The sequence below is a fragment of the Bufo gargarizans genome, chromosome 3 (assembly GCF_014858855.1).
Source record: "Bufo gargarizans isolate SCDJY-AF-19 chromosome 3, ASM1485885v1, whole genome shotgun sequence".
NCBI lineage: Eukaryota > Metazoa > Chordata > Amphibia > Anura > Bufonidae > Bufo > Bufo gargarizans.
Window position 1 is genome coordinate 244,841,301 of NC_058082.1, and position 27,460 is coordinate 244,868,760.

Here is a 27,460-nt window from a genome sequence, read left to right on the forward strand (position 1 = left end):
GCCCCTGATTTAGTATATGGCCAAAAAATGAACAGACTATTGCTGGTTAAATGCACTTGGTGTGACAGCTTCACCCTGATGTAGGCTTTAGCCAAAAAACAACCACACCATTGAGGGTTAAATGCACTTGGTCGCAGCTTGGATGCACTTGGTCGCAGCACCGCACAAGACACAAAATGGCCGCCGATCACCCCAGAAAAAAGTGACAGACAAACGGTCTGGGCAGCCTAAAAACAGTGAGTGAGCATTTGAATTTCAGCAGCTCAATGATGCACAGCTGCAGATCGATCGATTAATCAAGTGAAGTCCTTTGGAGGAGTTAATCTGCCTAATCTCGCCCTACTGTCGCATCCGCAACCTCTCCCTACGCTAATCAGAGCAGAGTGACGGGCGGCGCTATGTGACTCCAGCTTAAATAGAGGCTGGGTCACATGGTGCTCTGGCCAATCACAGCCATGCCAATAGTAGGCATGGCTGTGACGGCCTCTTGGGGCAAGTAGTATGACGCTTGTTGATTGGCTGCTTTGCAGCCTTTCAAAAAGCGCCAAGAAAGCGTCACAAAAGCGCCAAGAAAGCGACGAACACCGAACCCGAACCCGGACTTTTACGAAAATGTCCGGGTTCGGGTCCGTGTCACGGACACCCCAAAATTCGGTACGAACCCGAACTATACAGTTCGAGTTCGCTCATCCCTAGTTATGGGTTATCGGCTCCACTCCAGCCATTCTGCCACGCCTATATCCGATATTTCTCCCCTTTAAAGCGACTGGCCCTTTAACAGTTACCTCCACAGTACCCCGTCTCATTAACAGTGATTTCCACAATAATTTGCCACCTTAGCAGTGACCTCCACAGAGCTTCGTTCCCTTAAAATCTTCACAACACCCCTCCCCCTTAACAGTGACCTCTACAGCACCCCGCCCCTTAACACTGACATCCATAGCAGATCAACCCCTTAACTGTGAACTCCACTGTTCCCTGCCCCCTTAATAGAGACTTCCACAGTGCCCACCCCTTTAACAGTGACCTCCATAGCGTCCGCCCCCTTTATAAGTGACCTCCACAGTACCCCACCCGCTTAACAGTGGCCTCTACAGCAATCTGCCCCTTAACACTGACCTTCATAGCAGAGTGTCCCCTTAACTGTGACCTCCACAGCAGCCTGATCCCTTAACTGCGACCTCCACAGCACTCCGCTCCCTTAACAGTGTCATCCACAGCTCTCTGCCCCTTTGAAGCTGGCCTACAGCAGTGAAGAAAAATGGCTGGGTTTTTATGGAAACTTGGTGTAAAACTGTGTGTATGTGGAGACGAAGGGCCTGCAAGCTTTTATTGGCTGATAAGGGTCATGTGACCATGTGTATGGCAGTTGGGATATGAAGAGAAAGACCTGATGGCTTCTATTGGTCAATATAGTGATGGTGTCATTTTTGCATTTTTGGGAATATCTCAGGTACGGTACGCGCTAAATAACTCAGACCCGGTCTAAAACCTTTCTGATGTACCTGTGTGCCAAATTTCATGATTGTAAATGCAACGGTGCAGATTCCTTTAGCGGACATACACACATACATACAGCTTTATATATTAGATGACATTAATTAAAGTGTAAATTCCAAACTTCACTGTACATAATTGGGTGTGCATTACATCTTTCAAAGAAAGACCAGTTTGTATTTAGTTAAATATAATATGTAATAGGTTTCTGGAATCCATGAGCTCACTTTGTGTGCTGCAGTACACGGCATTTAGACAACAGTGTAAAAACATAGCGCTTGTTTTATGCCCATCAAATTCAGTCACGTCATATCATATGATGCTACTAATACTGTCAGTTTAACACATCATGCTTTGCTGTAGGCAATAACTATAGCTGACAGTTTTGCGCTTTTGGAGTTCAAAGAAAATAAGTTGCTTGAAAGACGATCATGAGAACTAAACTTAAAACACATGATCTTCCCAGGAACTAGTGCAGGAAGGTGAAAATTGTGCCTGTTCTCTGGTTTGATGTTGGAAGTCTCTATGGTTATATAAATTACCTTATTGGTTAAGGATCTCTGAATTGCTGCCAGAGGATAGAAAACCTGCCATAAGCCTTTCCTTAGCTATAATAAGGTAAGCAACATCTATTCTATTTGACTTAGCAGCAATTACCATAATTATTTCTCTCTTTATTTAGGTGCATAGTGATATTGCATGTTTCTTAGTTTAGACTAAAGTTAATTGCAGTAAATTTTATTGTAATTATCACAGTTGACTTATGATCTCAGCTTTATTGAGAACTTACATGAAAGCTGAACTACTGAGACATTTGACTGAAGTGTTTGACACTTACCATAGTTTCACTTAATTACAGACAAAGTCTCCATCACAGTAAAAATAGATTAAATATTATACATTTCAGTATAGTTTAACAATGTTAAAAGGGGATAGGTCATCAAGTACTAACATTTCGGAAAACCCATTTAAATCTTAAGGATTTAGTCAATTCAGAGAAAGTTAATAGAAGGCACTTACTAATGTATTGTGATTGTCCATTTTGCCTCATTTGCAGGCTGGATTCTTTTTTAAGTCACATTATACACTGCTTGTTTCCAGTTGTTATGACCACCCTGCAATCCAGCTATGGTGGCCATGCTTACACACTATAGGAAAAACCGCTGGCCTCTGTGGTGCACACGACCGTGGGAGCATGCACTGGCACGCATGTGCAGCAGCTCCCTTCCTGGCCACCTTGTATCTGTGCTGCAACGATGGTCGTAACCCCAGCCAGCAAAGGAAGCAATATGGACAATCAAAATACATTAGTAAGTGCCTTATATGAACTTTGTCTACATGATAAATGTCATTTGTTGAAGTGGGACAACCCTTTTAAGGTCTCAATGGGTAAGCAAAGGACAGCATTTATCATTTAATGTGCTGCGCCTTTTGTAGTGTAAAGTGAAATTTGGGATATTCATATTGTCCCCCTGTAGCTTTAACTGTGTAGACCTAACATTTCTTAATATGAAATGCTTGAACAGTGATAAAAGTAATATATGTTACTGTTTGCTAGAAGCGTTCAAATGTCCTAAATGATGATTGTTAAAATATTAACACATATGCTTACATACAAGTGGAAGTAGAAGATTACCATACATGATTGCATAGGATTTCTTTGCTCTAAAAGAGAGCGTTTTATTTTTAAATAATCTAAAAAAAAATCTTAAGAAATTGAAAGTTAAAAAATGGCAGAAAATCTGCAATTAAGAAGTGTAGCAAAAAGGCATTGTCTCAAGCTTATATTTGTGGTGAACCTATTTATTACATTTAATATTCTGTCTCGATGCAGCATGCTACAATACAGGAGGAGCTGAGCAATTGTGGGCAAATGGTTTAAATGCTGTTTAACTAATGTACTGTATGTGGCTGAAATGCATACTGCTGCTGTTTATATCCAGTGTTTATATCCAGTTTATATCCAGTTTATATCCAGTTTATTTTATTATTATTATTTATTTGAAAGCTCAATTAATTCCATACATAATATAAAACACCACACGTACAATGTGCATGTACTTGGTAACAGACTTGGTACAGTGGGAAAGAGCCTGCAAGAGCTTACCATCTACAAGTCAAATTGAAAAGACATAGTAGGTGAGGATGAAAGCTGTTCTTTTGGCTGTGTGGTGGCAGCATACTTATTGCAGGTGGTAGGCTTTCCTGAAGAGGTGGGTTTTCAGGTGCTTTTGAAGGTTTGGATGTTGGACAAAAGTCTGATGTGCTGGGATATTGAGTTACAAAGTATGAGGAATGCACTTGAGAAATCTTGTAGGCGATTGTGCAAGGAACAGACAAGAGGAGAACTCAGAAGGTATTGTGAGGATCGAAGATAACGTATGGGGTTGTGTTGGGAAATTAGGTCTGAGATAGAAGTAGGGGACAGATTGTGGATTGCAGGGGCAATATTCGAATTCGCGACATTTCGCAAATATTTTGTAGAATATTCATCATATATCCACAAATTCAAGAATTCGTGATTATTTTCTTGATTGCGAAAACCGACAATGTAATATTCGCGTAAAGCGTGCGCAATACAGGCGTGGGTCACTTTTGCAGCATTTTCCAAGCTGCTAGAAGTTTCTTGAGACTGGAGAAAATGGCACGGCAGAACATTAAAAATGGGTTTATATGCAGATAGAGTGCTCCAATATATTTGCGACTGCGCAAATTGGCAATTAATGATGCGCATATTTTGGCGCAATACGTGCAACATTTTAGCAGATCTGACTACATATTACTGATTGGTGCACTAAGTATTGTTGTGAACTTGTGACATCACAGCACTATGTCTGTAGTATGTATGTATGGACAGCAGAACTACACTATATCAGGATATAACCTACACTGACTATCTCCCACTAACTATGTGTATTATACATATATATATATCTTATATATAAGCTATCTAACTATCTAATGATCTAATGTAATGAGTGGAAAGCACAGAGTACAGCAATAACACTGCTGTCTCTCTCAGAACTGCAAGAAACTGTAGAAAATGGCTGCTGGGGAGGTTCTTATATAGTAAGGGGCAGGCAGCTTTCCTATTGGTTGCTAGGGATGTCGCTAAGCTCAGACAAAGACATTGCAGCCTTCTCATTGGTCCACAAGCAAGAAGCAGGGAGGGATCATGGGTTCAGATGAAAAAAAATCTAGAATATTCAAAAATACGAATATATATCACTATATTCTAAATATTAGTGAATTCTCGAAGTGCCGATATTTGCAATTACTATTCGCTATTAGATAACCAAGATAACACTGTGCCATGTGTTATAAGAGTCAATTTTAGCTAGGCTACATCTGTATGTTTCACATGCTGGGCAGCAGGTTGGGTCGCTGTCTAGTGACTAGTAGAGCAGCACATTTGTGTTCTCAGTGTAGACAGTAAGCAATTACAGCACTACCTTATACTTTGCAGTAGAGGGGCATTCAGACAGTTTTAAATGAAGTCAGTGGAACATATTTGCATTGACAAAAGTTGCATACCAGTTTTCAAGTGCTTTAAGAATCTCTGCTGCTCTCTGCACTTTTTAAAAATTAAAATAATTTTTTTTTCTAAGTTACTTCTAAGATCTAAATTTTTCTATGGTTGGCATTTCAAATGCCTTCCTCTAGTAAATGTGCCCTGATGTCTATGAGTGGGTAGGAGAATCAAGATATTTCAAGTCCTTTACATTTATAATCCAACCCACATCAAGCCCTGGTACAACCAAAACAAAGGTGTAGCACAGAACTGGGCTTGATGATGAAATAAAAAATAACTACTTCCTGGCTATGGTGACATAATATGGTAAACATTTAGACACATTTAGGTAATTATTTTTTCTTCATATGATGCCCTTTAAATCCTTACACCTTCTGGGCTTATGAGTTGACTGGGTGATCTCAGTAACTAATTAGCAGTCTTGCTGTTTGAGTTTGAATACAGAGATAGCTATAAATTATATTGTACTACAAATTATGCTCTACCATGTGTGGATTCAAGTAAATATATTAATAAATCACAAGCAATAGATTTAGATATACTTGCTTAGAAATGCACTCCTACATTACTATGTAATGATGCCAAATATTCTAATTTCTAGACCACAACATTATACAAGACTAGCCAAGATTAAATGTTTTTTCTGAGTTATATTAAAAAATAAAGCACTGTAAATCTGATGGTCAGCAATATATAAAAAAGCTAAGCATGTTTTAGGGAAAAAAATATATTTACTAATTTTCCTAGTTCTGTTCTGGCCGCTTTGTTTACATGCTGTTGCAGAGCTATGGGGGTGTGTAACAACAATCTCTGAGGGTGTCAACAAAGACTGGCTTGTCACTCCAACCAGCACAGCCCACAATGGCATTCAGTGCACAGAGGCAGACCTGCTCCCTCCTGCTCACTCAGGCTTATGCATGGAAAATCATCAGAGGAGGGAAAGAAGCTGATGTCACAGGTCATGTGACACTCAGCTAACTAGGAGAACAGGACCACTGTAAATTAAGTAAGTGAATTGAAAACCCCTTATAAAAGAAACATACAAAAAACTAAAAAAATAACTCGGACAACCCATTTAATTTGTGTGCTCTAGTATTCCAGTCTTTAGTTGAGTTTCTCACGAAATATAAAATTGTTCACCAAATAGGAAGTGTATTGAACTCTCCATGTCTAGTGGGCAGTATGGTGGTAGGGGTATGCTACACTTAAGGCCAGTTAGCATGTATATTGCATGCAACTGAGACATGTCATCTAATGATATTTTCCTTTTAAATTTTTCCTACATGATCAGACTCTTAACTGATAGGTGGACCAGCCAGTAACTGCTCTAAAGGTGCTTCTAAAGGGTGTGATCTTCTCAAAGAAAAGTCCTACATTCTGTACATTAGGGATATAAGGGAAACTTCAATATAAAGAAGTTTTAGCATAGAGGCATGAAGTACAGTAAACCTTATGTTATTTGATCATAGAATCACATTAAAGTGAATGTGCACAAAGTCTATTTGCTGACAGTTCATGCAAACTAACAGTATCTCTCCCAAAAAGCCAACTGAGAATGGTGGCCTGGCCTACAGAATGGGAGTCAAGGGTAGGTGGGGGTTTTATAGGTGGGACTTTTACTAATCAGACATTTTTGGCAAATCATAAAAATCTAAGGTGGAAAAACCCTTTAAATATTTCTCTCTCACAAGTTCCTGCAATTTGTAATCTTGTTAAATGAATAATGATAAAGAGAGGCAAACATTGTAGATATTCTGATTTGAGGCATTAAAGCACAAACAACTGCGGTTAAATATATAGTTGCCGTTTATCATTACAATTAATAGTTTTAATACACCACCTCTGAGGCTGACTATAAAATTAAACTGAAAAATAATGAAATAAGTTACATTTAATCGATGTTTTGTTTTATTGTTCCTTTTCTCAGTCATTAGATTTTAGCTTTTCAGTGTATAAATTATATAGTATTTTGAAGTGAATCTGTTTTTGAACCTATATTGTACAGCCAAACATATATACTATATGTTTACCTTTTAAATATCTTCATTTATTTATCAGGAGTAGTAAAACATTTTATCCAGGGTTTGTATTCTTATATGGTCCCTCCACATAACATTGTTTTATAGAAAATAATGCTTTGAATACTTTTTTAAATACACCGTCTGATATCATATGCCTCTTATGTCTATTGGATTCTATATGAATTTAACATTTGTGAAGGGTTGGAACTGAATATTTGACAAAACTAACCATTCTATATCCTCTGTTTACCCAAGTAGTAATGCTAATAAATGAATGTCTTAGGGCATTTATGGACATAGATGCTGGAATAATTTTATAAACTGTTTAGGTGTATTTATTCCATTTTATATTGAAATGGTTAGAGTTTTAGTATTAGATTGTGTTCAAACATGCAGAACATGTCTTTGTAAGCTTGCTATATGATGTAAAAAGTAGTAATAGAACATATATAAAGGAGTCATTCAATTCTATACTCCCATTATCCTCTGTCATTCTCAGTTAGGCTTCAGCCAATCGATCTTTGGATCATAGATCCGAAGTCAATTTGTTGAAATACTTTGATTTTAATGCTGTATCCATACAGCATTAAAATGTATTGACTCCGTGGATCCAAACTTCATCTCGGGACTTCGAGGATTTACTAATGTATTCATATCTGTATATTTAAAAACAATTTTTGAAGTCACATGGGACTTCGGGGATTTACTAATGTATTCATATCTGTATATTTAAAAACAATTTAAAATAGGAATCCGAAGTGGACTTTGGTAACAAGGTACCAGCCAGGAATAAAGCCCACTTCGGATTCCTATTTTAAATTGTTTTTAAATATGCAGATATGAATACAGTAGTAATTCATCCAAGTCTCTCGCGACTTTGGCCAAGATGAAGTTTGGCTCCACAGAGCCAATACATTTTAATGTTGTATGGGTATAACATTAACATCAGAGTTTTTGAACAAATCGATTCGCTCAAGCCTGTAACCATCACGTACAGTTTACTTGGATCATTTCCAGTGGTTGGCAGGTCCCTTATTTTCTTGCGTGCAACCAAAAGTCGTAATGTAGCCCTAGCCTATCTCAGTATCTGACAAATAATACTGAATTAGCTCTCAGTTGAAACATACATTTTGTTATGAACCAGCATAATAATCTCATTGACTGCACAAGATAAATCTAATCTTTGGAAATCTCAGTTATGAGATGCAGAATTATTTGTTTGTTCACTATGCATGCAAAGCAGGTATTTCTGACAAATTTCTTCCAGAATCAACACCTCAGCATGACAAAACATCATAATTTGCAAATGCATAACTCTGTTGCAGAATTGCATTTTATTTTCCAATTTCACCCCATTTGGAATAGCCCTCTTATGGCTATGTGAACGGGAAAATAAAAAAGTTATGGCCCAAAAAGTGGAAAACATAAACACAAAAACGAAAAAAATGAAAAACTTCTGAGGCTGAAAAGGTTAATGGCCATACAATAAATATGGTGAAAAGCTGTTCAATATTAAATCCCCACAAAAGACAAGGGGACACTGCCTCCATCTGGAGAAGAAAAGGTAACAAGGCTTCTTCTTTATTGTAAGAACTGCTGCAGTAAGAACTACAAAGATTTTCTTTACAACATGCAGTAAGCACATACAAAATATAACTCATTGAAAGTCTGTTGTGAGCATGGTCTGTGACATCCAGCATTCTGTGTGCAAAGAAGGGGTTGGGGATGAGCTGTCCCAATCAGCTATGTGCTGCCAGCTTTAGAACAGAGGTTTTAACGTTCACTGGAAACTTGCCCAGTCCTAATAATGGGATAATGTTGTATACACACAAGAAGCTATGATGTTATTTCTACAAAATGAGAAAGGTTGGCCATTTGTGAAGGCCCAGTAGCAAGTAAATAAACAGGAATATTTCAGTATTTTGGCAAAGACATTTATTTGATAATCTTCTATCTCCTACCTCTTCCTAATACCATATCTATGGTCTATGTTGTGCCTAATGATGTAAGATTTAAGCTTATATTACACATTCAAAAAATTGTGCAGATCATAGCTAACAAGCGATCATATGGTTATTGATGATCTGGCAATGTAATACCGCTGCAAATTACCCTATGACCACAAATGCTTGTTCATGGGGTAATTGGAATCTTTCAGCAGTGTGCAAGCATGACCACCACTACTGGATTGCAAGATGGTCGTAAGCCTATGGAAATGAGCAGTGTATAATGTGATGAAAAAATTAATCAAGCCAGCAAAGGAGGCAATATGGACAATCACAATGCATTAATTGTATTATCTTTGTCTACATGATAAATGTCATTTGCTGAAATGAGACAACCTCTTTTTTGCAAAGCCTACAAACTTTCTATGGACATTTACATCAGCAAAAAAACTATACACCAGGAGCTTCATGGCATGGGTTTCCATGGCCGAGCAGTTGCATGTAAGCCTTACATCACCAATCACAATGCCAAGAGTCACATGCACTGGTGTAAATCATGCAACGACTGCACTCTTGGGCAGTGGAACTGTGTTCTGCGGAGCAACAAATCATGCTTCTCTAACTGGCAGTCTGATAGACGAGTCTGGATTTGGGACATGCCAGTAGAACATTACCTGCCTAACTGAATTATTCCAAGTGTATGGCTTAGTGGAGAAGGGATAATGCTATAGGATTATTTTTCAGGGGTTGGCCTAGACCCCTTTGTTTAAGTTAAGGGAAATCTTAATGTTTCAGCATACTGAATTGTATGCTTCCAAATTTGTGGGAACAGTTTTGGGAAGGCCTTTTCCTGATTATGACTGTGCCCTAGTGCAGAACAAGAAGGTCCATTAAGGCATAATTGAGTTTGCTGGAAAGAACTCGAATGGCCTCCACAAAGCCCTGACCTCAACCGCATTGAACATTTTTGGGATAATCTAGAACAGAAGTTGCCAGGCTCTCTCATTTAACATCAGTGTCTGACCTCACATACAGTATGTTCTTCTAGATAAATTGGCAAAAATACACACAGGCACACTCCAAGATCTTGTAGAACTTCCCAGAAGAGTGGAAGCTATTCCAACTCCCTATTAATGCTTATGCAGTTAGAATTGAATGTCATAAAAGCTCCTGTAGGTGTAATATGTACATTTAGGTATCTCAATACTTTAGTCAATATAGTGTACTGTATTATATCTGTCCCTAAAAGATAAATATTAAAACCTTATTGACATCTGCAGAACATGCAGTGGATATCTGGTCTGATGAGCGGGCACCATAGCTGGTCAGTTTCTGCTGTTTTACACAGTACACACCCAGTGGCAAAGTTGGCGATAACCATGATCACAAACTTTTAACCCCTCAGATGCTGGGGTAAATTGCGACACCTAAGAGGTCTTTTTCCAGGAGCACTGAACTTCCAAGGCCTGAACTGGAGCCAATACTGTGACAGCCTCTGGCCCTCTAAGGGTCCAAGGCCTGCCACAGCAAGTTTCCTGTGAAGGCCTACTTGGGGCAGAGCTCTGTAGGAACATAGTGAATCTCCCTTAGACTGCTATGGTAATTCATTGCAATCTAAGGGAGAAGTGATAAGATGATGGCATGTTCCAGTCTCTTAGGATGACTTTAAAAAAATGTAATGAAAGTTTTTAAAAATATAAAAACTTAAAAAAATCAAATCACCCCTTTCCCATAATAAAAATAAAAATAAACAATTAAATAATAATCACCACATTCCAAAATGCCTAAAGTAATTAAATATAAGAGTTTTTTCCCCAAAAAGTGAATGGCGCAACAGAAATTCAATTCACCATTTTTTGTTGTTTCACCTATGAAAAAAATGACTAAAAGTGATCAAAAATGTATACACACACCCAAATGGTGTCATTAAAAATGTACAGTAGATCACTTTGCAAAAATGAAACCCTCTACAACTGCCGAAGATATAAATTTGAAAAAGTTATAGGGGTCAGAATATGGTGATTCAAAGAAAAAATAAATGTTTTAAGCTTTAAAGCACAATAAAAACTATAAAAATATGATATTACTGTAATCATACTGACCCAGAGAATGAAGGTAACAGGTCATTTTTACCAAACCAGGGAAATGCCATAAAAACAAACCCATAAAATTGTACTTTGTTTTCCAATCCCAACCCATTTAGAGTTTTTTTTCAGCTTTCTATTTTATCATATGTAATATAAAATGGTGCTATTACAAAGTTCAACTTGTCTTGCAAAAAAATGCCCTCATACATCTATGTGAAAATAAAATTTTAAAATGTATGGCTCTGGGAAGGCAGGCAGTAAAAAATGAAAATGAACAAACAGAAAATCGTTCTGAAGGGGTTAATCATCTTGAAAAGTCTTGATATATACTAACTGTATAGGGAAAAAGCAAATTACTGATATCTGTTAACTGTGCTTTTCATTTTATTCCATTTTGTGCAAAATGATATATTTGCATAGTTTGGTTCCATGTGGCTTGCTGCTCATATTAGATAATTAAAAATGAAGCTAAAAGTAAATGAGTTTGCGCTCAGCATGGTGATCAGTAAGATGAACACACACTAAGCTATGTTCACTTCAAAAATGTCATTCTAAAATATGTTTTGTATCTTGAACTAGTCTAAATCACTAATAAATACATGCCTTGACATTACCTTCAATTCTTATGTATTTTTTAAAGCCAGTAATTTTCCCTAGCATATGCTCCTCCAGATGGTGTCAACCAAATTCTCCCAGGGTGCTGAAAAATGACCTTCTATTAATTGCCAAACTAAATAGGCCCATCACAAAATACCTTGGTGTTTTAGAGAAAATAACAATGCAATATAATGAAATACAAAGCATCATAATGATTATTATTTGATTTATGATATATATATATACACTCGCCTAAAGAATTATTAGGAACACCATACTAATACGGTGTTGGACCCCCTTTTGCCTTCAGAACTGCCTTAATTCTACGTGGCATTGATTCAACAAGGTTCTGATAGCATTCTTTAGAAATGTTGGCCCATATTGATAGGATAGCATCTTGCAGTTGATGGAGATTTGAGGGATGCACATCCAGGGCACGAAGCTCCCGTTCCACCACATCCCAAAGATGCTCTATTGGGTTGAGATATGGTGACTGTGGGGGCCATTTTAGTACAGTGAACTCATTGTCATGTTCAAGAAACCAATTTGAAATGATTTGAGCTTTGTGACATGGTGCATTATCCTGCTGGAAGTAGCCATCAGAGGATGGGTACATGGTGGTCATGAAGGGATGGACATGGTCAGAAACAATGCTCATTTAAACGATGGCCAATTGGCACTAAGGGGCCTAAAGTGTGCCCAGAAAACATCCCCCACACCATTACACCACCGCCACCAGCCTGCACAGTGGTAACAAGGCATGATGGATACATGTTCTCATTCTGTTTACGCCAAATTCGGACTCTACCATTTGAATGTCTCAACAGAAATCGAGACTCATCAGACCAGGCAACATTTTTCCAGTCTTCAACAGTCCAATTTTGGTGAGCTCGTGCAAATTGTAGCCTCTTTTTCCTATTTGTAGTGGAGATGAGTGGTACCCGGTGGGGTCTTCTTCTGTTGTAGCCCATCGGCCTCAAGGTTGTGCGTGTTGTGGCTTCACAAATGCTTTGCTGCATACCTCGGTTGTAACGAGTGGTTATTTCAGTCAACGTTGCTCTTCTATCAGCTTGAATCAGTCGGCCCATTCTCCTCTGACCTCTAGCATCAACAAGGCATTTTCGCCCACAGGACTGCCGCATACTGGATGTTTTTCCCTTTTCACACCATTTTTTGTAAATCTAGAAATGGTTGTGCGTGAAAATCCTAGTAACTGAGCAGATTGTGAAATACTCAGACCGGCCCGTCTGGCACCAATAACCATGCCACACTTAAAATTGCTTAAATCACCTTTCTTTCCCATTCTGACATTCAGTTTGGAGTTCAGGAGATTGTCTTGACCAGGACCACAACCCTACATACATTGAAGCAACTGCCATGTGATTGGTTGACTAACTGCCATGTGATTGGTTGACTAGATAATCACATTAATGAGAAATAGAACAGGTGTTCCTAATAATTCTTTAGGTGAGTGTATATACACTATTCACAAAAAGTTAGGGATATTTGGCTTTCGGGTGAAATTTATAGAAAATTTAAAATGTTCACACTACATCGATATTATATTATGAAAGTAGGGCATTTATGAAGAAGCATGCAATGGTGATTTCCTTATCTCAATTTATTTAAACAAAAGTCAACAGTGAGTGACATTCCGCGCCGCCTCTGTCACGTGGGACGCCACGTGGAGGTGCAACTGACCTTGTGGGACAACCACGTAGGTCCTTGCAGGGCAAAGAAACTACATACGATCAGGACGATTAAAGCAGTGTGGAGTGGTAAAGTACTGAACCCCCTATTGTGATACAACATAATGTTTTAAGTATCAATGATCGTAATAATTCCTGTACACTCCAACTGTATACTCCTATAGCATGAACATTTGAGAGAAACATTAGCCTGACACGCACAGTAACTAAGTACTGAACTACTAACTCAGTGACTAAGCACTAAAATACTAACTCTAGCGTATCCTGCATGCATTTTACTTTGGAGTATTCAGCGTGTATTAAACCGTAAATATCAAACTGTAACGATCAAATATTGAAACATCAATTTTTGTGTCCTCAGCGTGCACTCAATTTTTGTGTATTCAGCTTGTATCCAGCTTGCACTCAGCACTTTTATGTATTCAGCAAGCACCTGGCACTTCATGTACTCAGCTCATATCAAGCATTTGATGTATTCATATATGCAATATTGAATTGTAAGCTCCTGTGTAATCAGCAGTGCAATATACCTTTATGTACTCAGCTTGCACCCAGCACTTTCATGTAATCAGCTGGCACCAGGCACTTTATGCATATAGATTGTACATACAGCCAAGGTTTAGCATCCAGTGCATATACATATGCTGCATACAATCAAAGGAGGACCCTCCTTATCTTATTTGCATACTTTTTAATTGTATATTTTATTTTATTATATTTTTGATCAAAAGGTATTTTAGTAGTACTATCGTTAAATTATTATCCTTTTACAATACATTGTCCATCTCTCTGCCCCTATATATATATTTTTACAATCAGTTTACATCTATTTTTATTCTGCGCAACACCAAATTTGAGTGTTCCTTCATACATCTATTTATTCACTTTCATCCGCTAAACGGCTTCTGGGTGTGCCGATGATAGTGCACCTCTATCCATATCACAAAACTGGTGAGCCACTGTACAATTCTTTTTTTAAAGTCAACAACAGTGGTGAGTATACCCCCATAAAAAATGTCAGCATCTCAATAACTTGTCATGTGGCCTTGAGCATCAGTTATAGCTTGACAACAACGTATCATGCTGTTCACAAGTCGACTTATTGTCTGCTGAGGCATGGCATCCCACTCTTCTTGAAGGGCGGTCCTTAGGTCATTGAGGTTCTGGAGAGGTATGATAGAGTTATGAGTCTCTACATGGCGACTCAGCTGATCCCATAGGTTTTCAATGAGATTCAGGTCTGGAGAAAGTACAGGCCACTCTATTTGAGGTACCCCAGTCTCCAAGAGCTGTTCCCATATGATGCGACCTCAATGAACTGGTGCATTGTCGTCCATGAAGGTGAAATTAGGCCTGTGTTGTTCATGCAAAGGCACAATGACTGGATTAATGATGTTATTCAAGTAGTATGGGCTTGTCACTGTACCATTCACAAACCTGCCTACACTGTAATGACCCACCACCAAAGGCTCATCTGGTGACAACAGTGGCTGATGCACAGCTCTCTTCTTGACGTCTCCAACATCGTTGGTGGCCATCATTTCTGATGAACGTGAATTAACTTTCATTAGTGGACAGCACTGAGGCCCACTGAGCTCTGGTCCAGCATAGATGCTCCCTGGCCCATGTAAGATGATGATGCCTATGCCTGGTGGTGTGGTCAGGTACCCTTGCAGGTTGTCTAGCACACAGACCATGCTTATGTATACAGTTTTGGATCGGTCTTATGTGAAACTTGGGTGCCTCTCACCTTCCTTAAATGTGCCTGGAGTTGTGTGGCAATCATCTAGTTCTGCAGGACATTGTTCACAATGAAGCAGTCATCAGTGTGGGATGTGGCCAAAGGACGTTCCACTTCTATGTCTTTATGTTACTGTTCCAGTCTCTCTGTATCTCTATTGCAACCTGCTGATGACACTCTGTGACACTCTAAGCTCAATGGCCACTTCCTTATGAGAACATCCTGCTTGAAGCCTTGAAGCCTCACAGTGGCGAGGTACTGTTGATCAATTGTTACGTGTCGTCTTGGTCTCATGATGGCAAAATTCGAACAGCATGATGAGGAGGACTGTTTAAATACAAATTCTAATTGAAACAGGAAATTTATTGGGTGATTCATGGATCAAAAACCTGTTGTGACATGTGCATTCAAAAGTTTAGAGAAGGTCACATTAAGTTCACCTGTAGAGTGCATTTAGGTTCACCCTGAAATTTTACTCACAAGCCAAATATCCCTACCTTTTTGTGAGTTGTATATATATATATATATATATATATATATATAGTGTAAACAACTAGTTTGTTGTGTGTACAGCCCTAAAATGTTTCTAAAATGCCCCTAAATCAGCTGAATACTGCATTTATGATCATGTCATGAATTTGTCACAGTATAAACTGGAGAATAATTTATAGGACAGCTCTAGTGCTATATGTATACACTATTAGCTTACTGTGTTTCTATCACTGGCAAACTTTAACTTATCGTGTTAAATACACAGGTTGTTTGATGGATTTTGTTGCCTTAAGTGCTGCAACAGTGTACTTAAAACTTTACATGTCAAGTTAAAACTTGCTCTGTCTGTATATATGGAAGTATAAATTGATGGAACTGATGGATTAAAAATATTATTTTTTCTAAATTCAGGGAGTGGTAGCACTTACTCCAGGGCCTTGGAGTACAAGGGGTCTCAAAGTCCCCTCTGCAGTAAACAAACACCAGTATTATATATGACATATGGAATCGTGGACCCTATTACAGACTTTCACTATATGAATAATACTATGAATTCAGTAACAATTACTTTTAAAAGTTTTTTTCAACTGTATGGCATTTTAATGTCATATAATTGACACATCCATATATGCCAAACATTGCTACTTTGTACCAGTTTCAGTAATGAATCTCTTTTCCCATTATAAAGAATACTGCAATATAATAAGTATATAATTTGAGTAGCGTGACAGATTAGACATTGTTCATTTCATAACAGCAATTAAGAATGTTCCACTATCACTTTGAAGGTGAGAGCTTCAAGCTTTGTCTTATTCTTATGCCTTACTCACACCCCAGTGTTTGGTCAGTGATTTCCATCAGTTATTGTGAGCCGAAATCAGAATTGGAGCCTCCACAGACATAAAGTATAAGGGAAAGATCTGCATCTGTTCTGTGTTTAGACCCTCATCTGGTTTTGGCTCAAAATCACTGACGGAACACTGACCGTGTGAATAAGGGATTAGGTTGTACTTTGTTTTAAACTTAGCTTATGTTCCTTTATAAAATATAGATTATAGACCAATTATATGAAGAACTTGTCAGTAAAGAAATAATCACTGGTGAAAGACTGTATAGACAAAAGCAGGAAGACCCTCAAAGATATCCCATTTGAAAATAAAGACACAGGCCCCTATTTACTAATGTGAGGGCACCTAGATGCTGTTGTTACAATTTGGAACACTTTTTTCTACTATTCGGTGTATTTAGTTTTAGAAAACAGTTTCTAGCTCAGTAAGTGGTGAGGCCTAATGGAAAAGGGGTGTGGTTTCCTGGGAAAAGGGCATGGCCCCAGATGCCACATTTTGCTTTAAAATTGTGCCCCAATTCTGACATAAAATTCTGTTACAAAGTAAGCCAATCAATATTTGGTAGAAATGTAGAAAAAGAAAGTCCTGCACCAAATTTATGATCCGGCCAGAGCCATAAGTTTAGGGTTAGTAAATCTGCCCACAGTTTTAAATGCCGTCTGTCAGCAGGTTTGTGCCTGTGACACTGGCTGACCTGTTACATGTGCGCTTAGCAGCTGAAGGCATCTGTGTTTGTCCCATGTTCATGTGTGCTGCATTGCAGAGAAAAATGAAGTTTTAATATATGCAAATGAGCTCTGAGAGCAACGGGGATGTTGCAGTTACTCCCTCTGCAACTCCCTCTGCAACTGCTATGCCCCCCGCACTTTGATTGACAGGGACGGGCAATATAAATATCATGCCTGGCCATAACTTCTCCTACAGTCAAAGTGCATAGGGCGGGGCATTTGCAGAAAAAGCTGAGCCTCTAGGAGTAGGCTGGGTTCACACCTGAGCGTTTTACAGCGCGTTCCTACGCGCTGTAAAACGCTCAACAGGCAAGAACCAATGATTCCCTATGGGAATGGTTCTCACCTGAGCGTTTTACAGCACGTACGATCGCGCTGTAAAATGCCCGATGCCCCAAGAAGTACACGAGCTTCTTTGGGGCGTCTTGTCGCGCGTTCCCGTACATAGACTTCAACGGGAACGCGCGACAATGGGCGTTCGCTTGTCTCTGTATGCGCGATTGCAAACGCCCGTACAATCGCGCATACAGAGCGCTCCATCGCGAACGCTCAGGTCTGAACCCAGCGTAAGGGTAACAGCCCCATTGCTCCTACAGGCTCATTAGCATATTTTAAAACTTCATATTTCTCAACAATGCAGGCACATATGAACATGGGAGCAACACAGATGCCTTCAGCTGCCGAGCGCACATGCTATAGGTCAGCCAGTTTCATAAGTAAAAATCTGTGGCAGCTGAGCCATACTATAGCAGTATTTCTATGTAATTGAAGTGCTCTCTCCAAAGCCCTTCGTACCATAAATATTCATACAAGATCAACGGGATCATATCTGCTGCCTTCTTTATACCATATTATTGATCTGAAGAAGTGCTTAATGTACAAAAAATATCAAAGTATTAAGATCATTTATAGTTCTGTCTTCAGGAAGATTGTGAAAGCAAAACTTGAGTAAGGTTTTCTAAATTCAAATGATATCTACACATAAAAGTTTTAGACTGGAGGCTGTCTCTTGCAGGTTACGCGCACGTGATATGATCACGTGACTAGAATTAGATCACATTACCGGAATATTACAAGGAGGAGCGCGGGGCAGGCTGCAATCGCGGCTGAGCGCAGGTGATTGATTAAGCCGGACCAGAAAGAAGCCTTAGGTAGTACCAGATGATAGAGGTCCGATAGGATTGTGAACTAACAGGGAGGGTATTTACGCTCTTGTGCACACGCATTGATAAATTTATAATGCCAAGCTGTGATACGTTGTATACGGTGAGGTGTCCATTGGCTGGTGCTCTCAGTGTCACCACTATGTATAGGTGAATGGTGATGGTAATCACAGTTTGAGGATTTCCTATTGGTAGTGTTTAAAGCTGGGTAATCGTGAATGTGAATTATTTGATTTGATTGGTTTACCAAAATGTGGGTGTTACGATATATGCCCTATATAAGACATGGGGGAACACTTCATACTATGCTTGACAAAGACTACCGCGTAGTCGAAACGTTGCAGCTTTTATTAGCCTCTTTGTACATTTTTCATGGACTAACTACTATTAAAGCAACTTTTGGAAGAATATTCTGCCGTCATCTACTATTTGAATTTCTATTAATGGACTTCAGTGGATCGGGAGTCACAGACGGGCTGTTGCATGCCTTCCAATGAGGAGTCAGTTAGGTACTGAAGTGCTGCTCTACAAGCTATTTATTCTACAATCAGGATAAGTCATCAATATGTGATCAGTGGGGGTACAACTCTTGACATCTCCACTAAAGAATGAGCGAATGTTTCAAAATTCGATTCAGCCGGGTTACCGAATTTTTCGGAAAAATTCGATCAGAATTTATTCGCTGCGAATCGCGTTATTATATAGTTATTTATAGTGGTGTAGAACACTGTGCCTTGCATAGGGAGTCTGCTGTGGTAGTGAAACAATACTGTGAATCAGTATGACAAGCACATGACAGGTGTCACTCTTAGAATCACTGCACACTTCACTTATTTGGGCAGTTAAATATGTCACAAAAGATTTTACCACATATAACTGCAGCACTGAACGCTGAGTACAATTTGTTTTACCACTGAAATACATCACAAAAGATTTTACCGCATGTTACTACAGAGCTGAGTGCTGAATAAGATTTGTTTTTCCACCAAAATACGTCACAAAAGATTTTACCGCATATAACGGAGCACGGAGATGGAGAGGGTGTTCGGATTCCCCCTGCACTATACGGACGTCTCAGAAATAAACTGCTGCTCCCAACAGCAGCTCCTGGGAAGGTCATGGAGCGTCCTGGTCATCCGGCATCTATTCGCTCTGCTGAAGGATTATTTTGAAAGTGTGTAGAAGCCACACGGGGCCCCCACACTGCAAATTTATCATGGAGACATCTAGAAGATTATACCGCATATAACTACAATGCCGAACGCTGAAAAAAATTAGTTTTCCGACTGCAATACGTCAATAAAGATTTTACTACATATAACTACAGCGCTGAACGCTGATTACAATTTGTTTTTCCACCGAAATATGTCACAAAAGGTTTTACCACATATTACTACAGCTCTGAACGCTGAATAAGATTTGTTTTTCCACCGAAATACGTGACAAAAGATTTTACTGCATATAACAGCAGCGCTCGACGCTGAATAAAATTTATTTTTCCCCCAAAATAAGTCACAAAAGATTTTACCGCATATAACGGAGCACAGAGATGGAGATTGTCTTCGGATTCCCCCCGCACTATACGGATGTCTCAGAAATGAACTGATGCTCCCGACAGCAGCTCCCGGGAAGGTCATGGAGCATCCCAGGCATCCGGCATCGATTATTTTGAAAGTGTGTATAAGCCACACGGAGGCCCCACTCTGCAGATTTATCATGGAGACATCATGGAGATTTTACCCCATATAACCGCAGCGCTGACCACTGAATACATTTTCAATAAAGATTTTACCGCATATCCACTGAATTAATTATGTTTTTCGACCAAAATACTTCAGTAAAGATTTTACCGCATATAACCGCAGCGCTGAACGCTGAATAAAATTTGCTTTTCCACTGAAATACGTCAATAAAGACTTTACCACAAATATTACTGCAGCGCTGAACACTGAATATATTTAGTTTTTCAACTGAAATACGTCACTAAAGGTTTTACCACATATAACTGCAAAAGTGAATGCTAATATATTTTTCTTTTGTACTGAAAAAGGCCAGTAAACGCTTTTAGCAGAAATAAATGCACCAGTAAAGTGAGTATATTTTTTTCCTTTTTGTACTGAAATAGGACACTGAACGCTTTCACCACATATAACTGCAGAAGTATAATGCGTATATATTTTTCCTTTCTGTACTGAAATAGGCCACTAAACGCTTTCAACACAAATAACTGCTGAAGTGAACTGAGAATATATTTTTCTTTTTGTACTGAAATACAAAATAACACATATAACCGCCGCACTGACTGACTGCTACCGCTGCTATTTCCGTGAACCCCTGCACCACTACTTCCTAAGCAAGTAGGCTGCTGCGAAGCAGGTGGTCCACTCCGGGCACGTTTGGCTCCCAACCTCCCACTGCTGCCACCCTGCTGACTTCCCAGCCATCCTTTAAACACATATAAACGCTGACGTTTATTCTTTTTGTACTGAAATAGGCCAGTAAACACTTTTAGCAGAAATAAATAAATAAATGCACCAGTGAAGTGCGTATATATTTTTCTTTCTGTATAAAAATAGGCCACTAAACCCTTTTGCCACAAATAACTGCACCAGTGAAGTGCAGATATTTTTTTCTTTCTATAATTAAATAGGCCACTGAATGCTTTTGCCACAAATAGGTGCACCAGTGAAGTGCGTATATTTTTTCTTTCTGTACTGAAATTGGCCACCAAACGCGGTTGCCACAAATAAGTGCACCAGTGTAGTGCGTATATTTTTTTCTTTCTATTATGAAATAGGCCGCTGAACGCTTTTGCGACAAATAAGTGCACCAGTTAAGTGCGTATATTTTTTTATTTCTGTACTGAAATAGGCCACTAAATGCTGTTGCCACTAATAACTGCACCAGTGAAGTGCGTATATTTTTTTCTTTCTATAATGAAATAGGCCACTGAAAGATTTTGCCACAAATAAGTGCACCAGTGAAGTGTGTATATTTTTTCTTTCTGTACTGAAATTGGCCACCAAACACGGTTGCCACAAATAATTGCACCAGTGAAGTGCGTATATTTTTTTCTTTCTATAATGAAATCGGCTGCTGAACGCTTTTGCCACAAATAAGTGCACCAGTAAAGTGCGTATATTTTTTTTCTTTCTGCACTGAAATAGGCCACTAAACGCTTTTGCCACAAATATCTGCACCAGTGAAGTGCGTATATTTTTTTATTTCTATAATGAAATAGGCCACTGAAAGATTTTGCCACAAATAAGTGCACCAGTGAAGTGCATATATTTTTTCTTTCTGTACTGAAATTGGCCACCAAACGTGGTTGCCACAAATAAGTGCACCAGTGAAGTGCGTATATTTTTTCTTTCTATAATGAAATAGGCCGCTGAACACTTTTGCCGCAAATAAGTGCACCAGTGAAGTGCGTATATTTTTTTCTTTCTGTACTGAAATAGGCCACTAAACACTTTTGCCACTAATAACTGCACCAGTGAAGTGTGTATATGTTTTTCTTTCTATAATAAAATAGGGCAATAACCCCTTTTGCCACAAATAGGTGCACCAGCGAAGTGCGTATATTTTTTTCTTTCTATAATGAAATAGGCCACTGAACCATTTTGCCACAAATAACTGCACCAGTGAAGTGCGTATATTTTTTATTTCTTTAATGAAATAGGCCACTAAACGCTTTTGCCACAAATAAGTGCACCAGTGAAGTGCGTATATTTTTTTCTTTCTATAATGAAATAGGCCACTGAACCGTTTTGCCACAAATAACTGCACCAGTGAAGTGCGTATATTTTTTCTTTCTATAATGAAATAGGCCACTAAACGCTTTTGCCACAAATAAGTGCACCAGTGAAGTGCGTATATTTTTTTCTTTCTATAATGAAATCGGCTGCTGAACGCTTTTGCCACAAATAAGTGCACCAGTAAAGTGCGTATATTTTTTTTCTTTCTGTACTGAAATAGGCCACTAAACGCTTTTGCCACAAATATCTGCACCAGTGAAGTGCGTATATTTTTTTATTTCTATAATGAAATAGGCCACTGAAAGATTTTGCCACAAATAAGTGCACCAGTGAAGTGCATATATTTTTTCTTTCTGTACTGAAATTGGCCACCAAACGTGGTTGCCACAAATAAGTGCACCAGTGAAGTGCGTATATTTTTTCTTTCTATAATGAAATAGGCCGCTGAACACTTTTGCCGCAAATAAGTGCACCAGTGAAGTGCGTATATTTTTTTCTTTCTGTACTGAAATAGGCCACTAAACACTTTTGCCACTAATAACTGCACCAGTGAAGTGTGTATATGTTTTTATTTCTATAATAAAATAGGGCAATAACCCCTTTTGCCACAAATAGGTGCACCAGCGAAGTGCGTATATTTTTTTTTTTCTATAATGAAATAGGCCACTGAACCATTTTGCCACAAATAACTGCACCAGTGAAGTGCGTATATTTTTTATTTCTTTAATGAAATAGGCCACTAAACGCTTTTGCCACAAATAAGTGCACCAGTGAAGTGCGTATATTTTTTTCTTTCTATAATGAAATAGGCCACTGAACCGTTTTGCCACAAATAACAGCACCAGTGAAGTGCGTATATTTTTTCTTTCTATAATGAAATAGGCCACTAAACGCTTTTGCCACAAATAAGTGCACCAGTGAAGTGCGTATATTTTTTTCTTTCTGTACGCTTTCAAAACATATAACCGCCGACGTGAACTGAAAATATATTTTTCATGTTTGAAAAGATATAAGCCAGTAAAGGCTTTTCAACATAGCACTTGCACCACAAGAACAAATTGCTGGGATGACAGAGCTGTATAATGGATATTTGAATCTCTAAATTATCTTTCCCTGCACTTGTAAATCGCTTTTCTAGCACTGTCCCTAGCGCCTTCAGACATCTCTCCATGCACTAAGATGCTGTGAAATGATTCCTCCCTATCCTTTCCCTGCACTTATAAATCACTTTTATGGCACTGTTGCTAGCACTTTCTGACGTCTCTCCCTGCATTAAGATGCTGTGAAATGACTTATTAATCGTTTTTTTCAGGTTTTTTTTTCACAAAGAGGTTTTTCCAATTGCCGTCCCTAGCGCCTTCTCACGTCTGTCCCTGCACCCAGAACGCTTGAAAATGCCTGACTCTAAGATGGCCGCCGTATTTATAGGGCTATGCCATCACAGGGAATGGCTGGCTGCTGATTGGCTGCATGCATGGTATTGTGTAGCCGCCATTGTAGCTGCCATTTTAGGAAATTCGTATTCATTGCAAATTGCATTTTTCCTGAAATTCGGATCGAATTCCACTTTGTCTGATTCGATTCGCTCATCTCTAATTCCCACCAATCAGTTGGTTGAAGAGAATGTGGTGCTCAGAAGGGGATACATTTCACAATTATTTTGGGCTAAATGAAATCTTACAACTACAATGTCTTAAAAAAGTATTCAAAACCCCCTCCACTGATGTTTTCTTGTTTTATTGCATTACAACCTGGAATGAAAATAGATTTTTGGGGGATTTATACCATTTGATATACACAACATGCCTACAGCTTTGATGAGGCTATTTTTTTTACTGTGACACCAAAAATAATTTAGCCCCAAAATACAGAGAGCTTTAAAGAGGTCCATCTCACATATTGGTGGCATATCACTAGGATATACCACCAATGTTAAACAGGTGCGGGTCCCACATCTGAGACCAACACAATTGTCTAGAATGGGTCCACCAAAGTGAATGAGGAAGCACCACGCAAGTCTGGCTATCCTCCAGTCACTTCAGTGGGAGTGCCGAAAATAGCCGAGCAAATGGAGCTGAATGGAGTGCCTGCCCCGCATGCATGACCTGCTCTCTATTCACTTTTATGGGAGCTCCAAAAACGAGCATGCTCTGCTGTTTCCAGAACTTCCATGAAAGTGAACAGACAGAACAATGCACAATCATGACCAGCTTTCCATTCACCTCCATTTGCTTGGTTATTATCGGCATTCCCACTGAAGTGAATGGAGGGTGGCCACACTTGTGTGGTGCTTCCTCGTTCACTTTGGGGACCTCATTTTAGAGATAGGTGAGGGCCCCACCTCTAGGACCTGCACCTATCTTACATTGGTGGCATATCCTAGCAATATGCCACCAATGTGTGAGCTGGACCAACCCCTTTAAAGTTCTCTGTATAAGTATTCTCTGTGCATAAGTATTCATCCCTTGAAATTAAATGATTTGTGGAGCCACCTTTTGCTCCACGTACAGATGCATGTCTCTTTGACTATATTAACTTAGTAATTCTAGACACTACAATTTTTGCCAATTCTTACATACAAAACTGTTCAAACTCCTTCAAGTTAGATGGTTTGCATAGGAGTACAGCAGGTCATGCCACAAATTCTCAATGGGATTGAGGTCTGGGCTTTGAATAGGCCATTCTGAGACATTTAAATGTTTCCTCCTAAATCACTCTAGTGTAGTTTTAGCAATATATTAAGGGTCATTATACTGAGGAAGGTGAACTTCTGTCTCAGACTAAAATATGTTTTCTTCAAGAATTGTGTTGTATTTATTTACATGCATTTTTCCTTCGATCCTGATCAATTCTTCAGTGCCTGCTGATGAAAAGCATCAACACAGTATGATTCTGCCCTCACATGCATCACTGTGGAAATGGTGTTCTTGGGGAGGGTGGAAGTGTTGGGTTTGTGCCATACATAGCATTTTCCATGATGGCTAAAAATTTACATTTAGTCTCATTTGACCAGAGAACCTTCTTACATACTGTTTGGCAAGCTCCAAGCATACTTTATGTTTTTCCTGTAAGCAATGGATTTTTTCTTAACCACTCTTCGATAACAAAAACAACTCCGTGGAGAGCACAAGTTATAGAGGTCCTATGGAAAGATACTCCCATTTCTGCTGTGGATCTTTTGAGCTCCTTTAGTATCAATCATTGTCTTTGTTGACAGTTTTGATTGGTGACTTGCCAGGTTTGTAGTTGTGCCATTTTCTAACCAGGGGGTGAATACTTTTGTAAAGCACTAAACATTGCCTAGATGACACATTCAAACTCCTTGAGGCTCCCCCCAAGATTTGTTTCACTCTTTTTTTTTATGATCAAGTGTCCTAATAATTCATGTCTGTTTTAGTACATTTTATTCTCCATGAAATAACAATTATGGGACATCTTTTCCTAGAACTCATTGGTGCAGAATTACTAAACTGGTGATTCATATGCTAGTCTGAGTAAAAAGACAACTGGAGATTTGAAAAATGTATTAAAAGGCATATTCTTCTCAATATATTTGGTGCATCTTACGTCAGTCTATGCATCAGAAATTCCAATCTCTGACAACTATAATTAACTCTAATTTCTGCCATAAATTATAACAAATCTAGTGGGCTGTGGCTGGATATTTCTCAGCTTTGCACACTGCCCATTTCCACATTGTTTTTTGAAAACCTGTTACAGTTCTGTCAAGTTGTATAAAGGTCATGAGTAAATCCAGCCTGAAATTCTCAATCCACTACTGATTTTGGCTTCCAAGACTGCATCGCAACACCTGGCTGTGTGGCCATACCCTAAAGGGTTTAAAAGGGTTTTCCAGTTTCAGCAAGAAACCAGACAATGCTGGTAAATGGGCTAAGATAAAAAATGCATCACTACTCACCTAGCAGATCTTGAAACTTTCCTAAGGCAGGCTTTGTTTACCTGGCTGTAGCCATGACATCACATCAACAGCACATGACCACTGTAGCCAATCGCTGAACTCAGATATAAGCCTTGAACAATTTTGCCCTTCTGATTTCATTTGATTCTCTACTTAGGTTTCTTATTTTGATTTTTCGCACAGATTTTTTTATGATGTTTTTCTGCACTATTGTAGTTTTGGTGTCTCTTTTTTGGTGTCAGCATTTTTGAGTTCACCATTTGGAGGAAAAACGCCAGCTCCAGATGTCAGCTGAAGGTTCATGTGAAATATGGAATGCAGGACACACAAATTTTATTTATTTTTTTGCTACTGTTTGTGATGACTGATTTTTTTTTTTTAACTCATTTTGGCTCAGTGCATAACACCCAGTCACTGTGTATTAGCGGTAGATAATTATTTCCTGTATTGTGGGTGTATTTTAAAGACACAATAAAAGTTTCTAATCTTAATTGTTAATTATACAGCATTTCCAAACTATCAGACTTTCTTAAACACAGTTTCTTCTGAGCTAGATGTATTGAGATAATTAACACCTTTTGTCATGTCCCGTCTGCTAAATGTGTAATTGCAGATCACAACTAAAAAGCAAGCCACAAATCGGGATAATAAGGCTGTACCTTAGACTACTTTCACACTTGCGTTCTGGCTTTCTGTTTCTGAGATCCGTTCAGGGCTCTCACAAGCGGTCCAAAACGGATCAGTTTTGCCCTAATGCATTCTGAATGGAAAAGGATCCGCTCAGAATGCATCAGTTTGCCTCCGTTCAATCTCCATTCCGCTCTGGAGGCGGACACCAAAACGCTGCCTGCAGTGTTTTGCTGTCCGCTTGACGAAACTGAGCGAAACAGATCCGTCCTGGCACACAATGTAAGTCAATGGGGACGGATCAGTTTTTTCTGAAACAATCTGGCACAATAGAAAACATATCCGTCTCCCATTGACTTTCAATGGAGGTCATGACAGATCCATCTTGGCTATGTTACAGATAATACAAACAGATATGTTCATGACGGATGCAGGTGGTTGTATTATTGTAACTGATCCGTTATTGCAGATCCATGACGGATCCGCCCAAAACATGTGCGAAAGTAGCCTTACAATGTACTATAGAATTCACATTGATCTCTGTTCTATCGGTATACAAACACTAGAGCTGAACAGTACGATATATTTTTTCCACAGTCACTTGACACAAACACCGAACTTTGAAGACCCCCGAATCGAAAGCTGCCAAATAAACCCTCCCACGCCTAGAAATGTGGAAATGAGGAGAGATCCAGTTCTCGGTTTTGGGTTTGTTGCAGGGAGTGAAAAACCAGTTGTTGTCCGTTCTGTAACACCAGGTGAGTGGCTCCTTAATAAATATCTATCTTGCAGATG

At 38.9% G+C, this 27,460-nt stretch overlaps 1 protein-coding gene across 3 annotated transcripts in view; it reads left to right on the forward strand.

Annotated features, from left to right (window-relative positions):
* Nucleotides 1–27,460, forward strand: part of FRMPD4 (FERM and PDZ domain containing 4) — a 553,304-nt gene that overhangs the window by 389,470 nt on the left and 136,374 nt on the right. For all 3 annotated transcript variants that reach the window (XM_044286281.1, XM_044286283.1, XM_044286282.1), the window contains one exon: nucleotides 27,263–27,423. In XM_044286281.1, coding sequence (XP_044142216.1) covers nucleotides 27,263–27,423 — 161 coding nt within the window. The remainder of the gene's footprint in view (nucleotides 1–27,262; nucleotides 27,424–27,460) is intronic.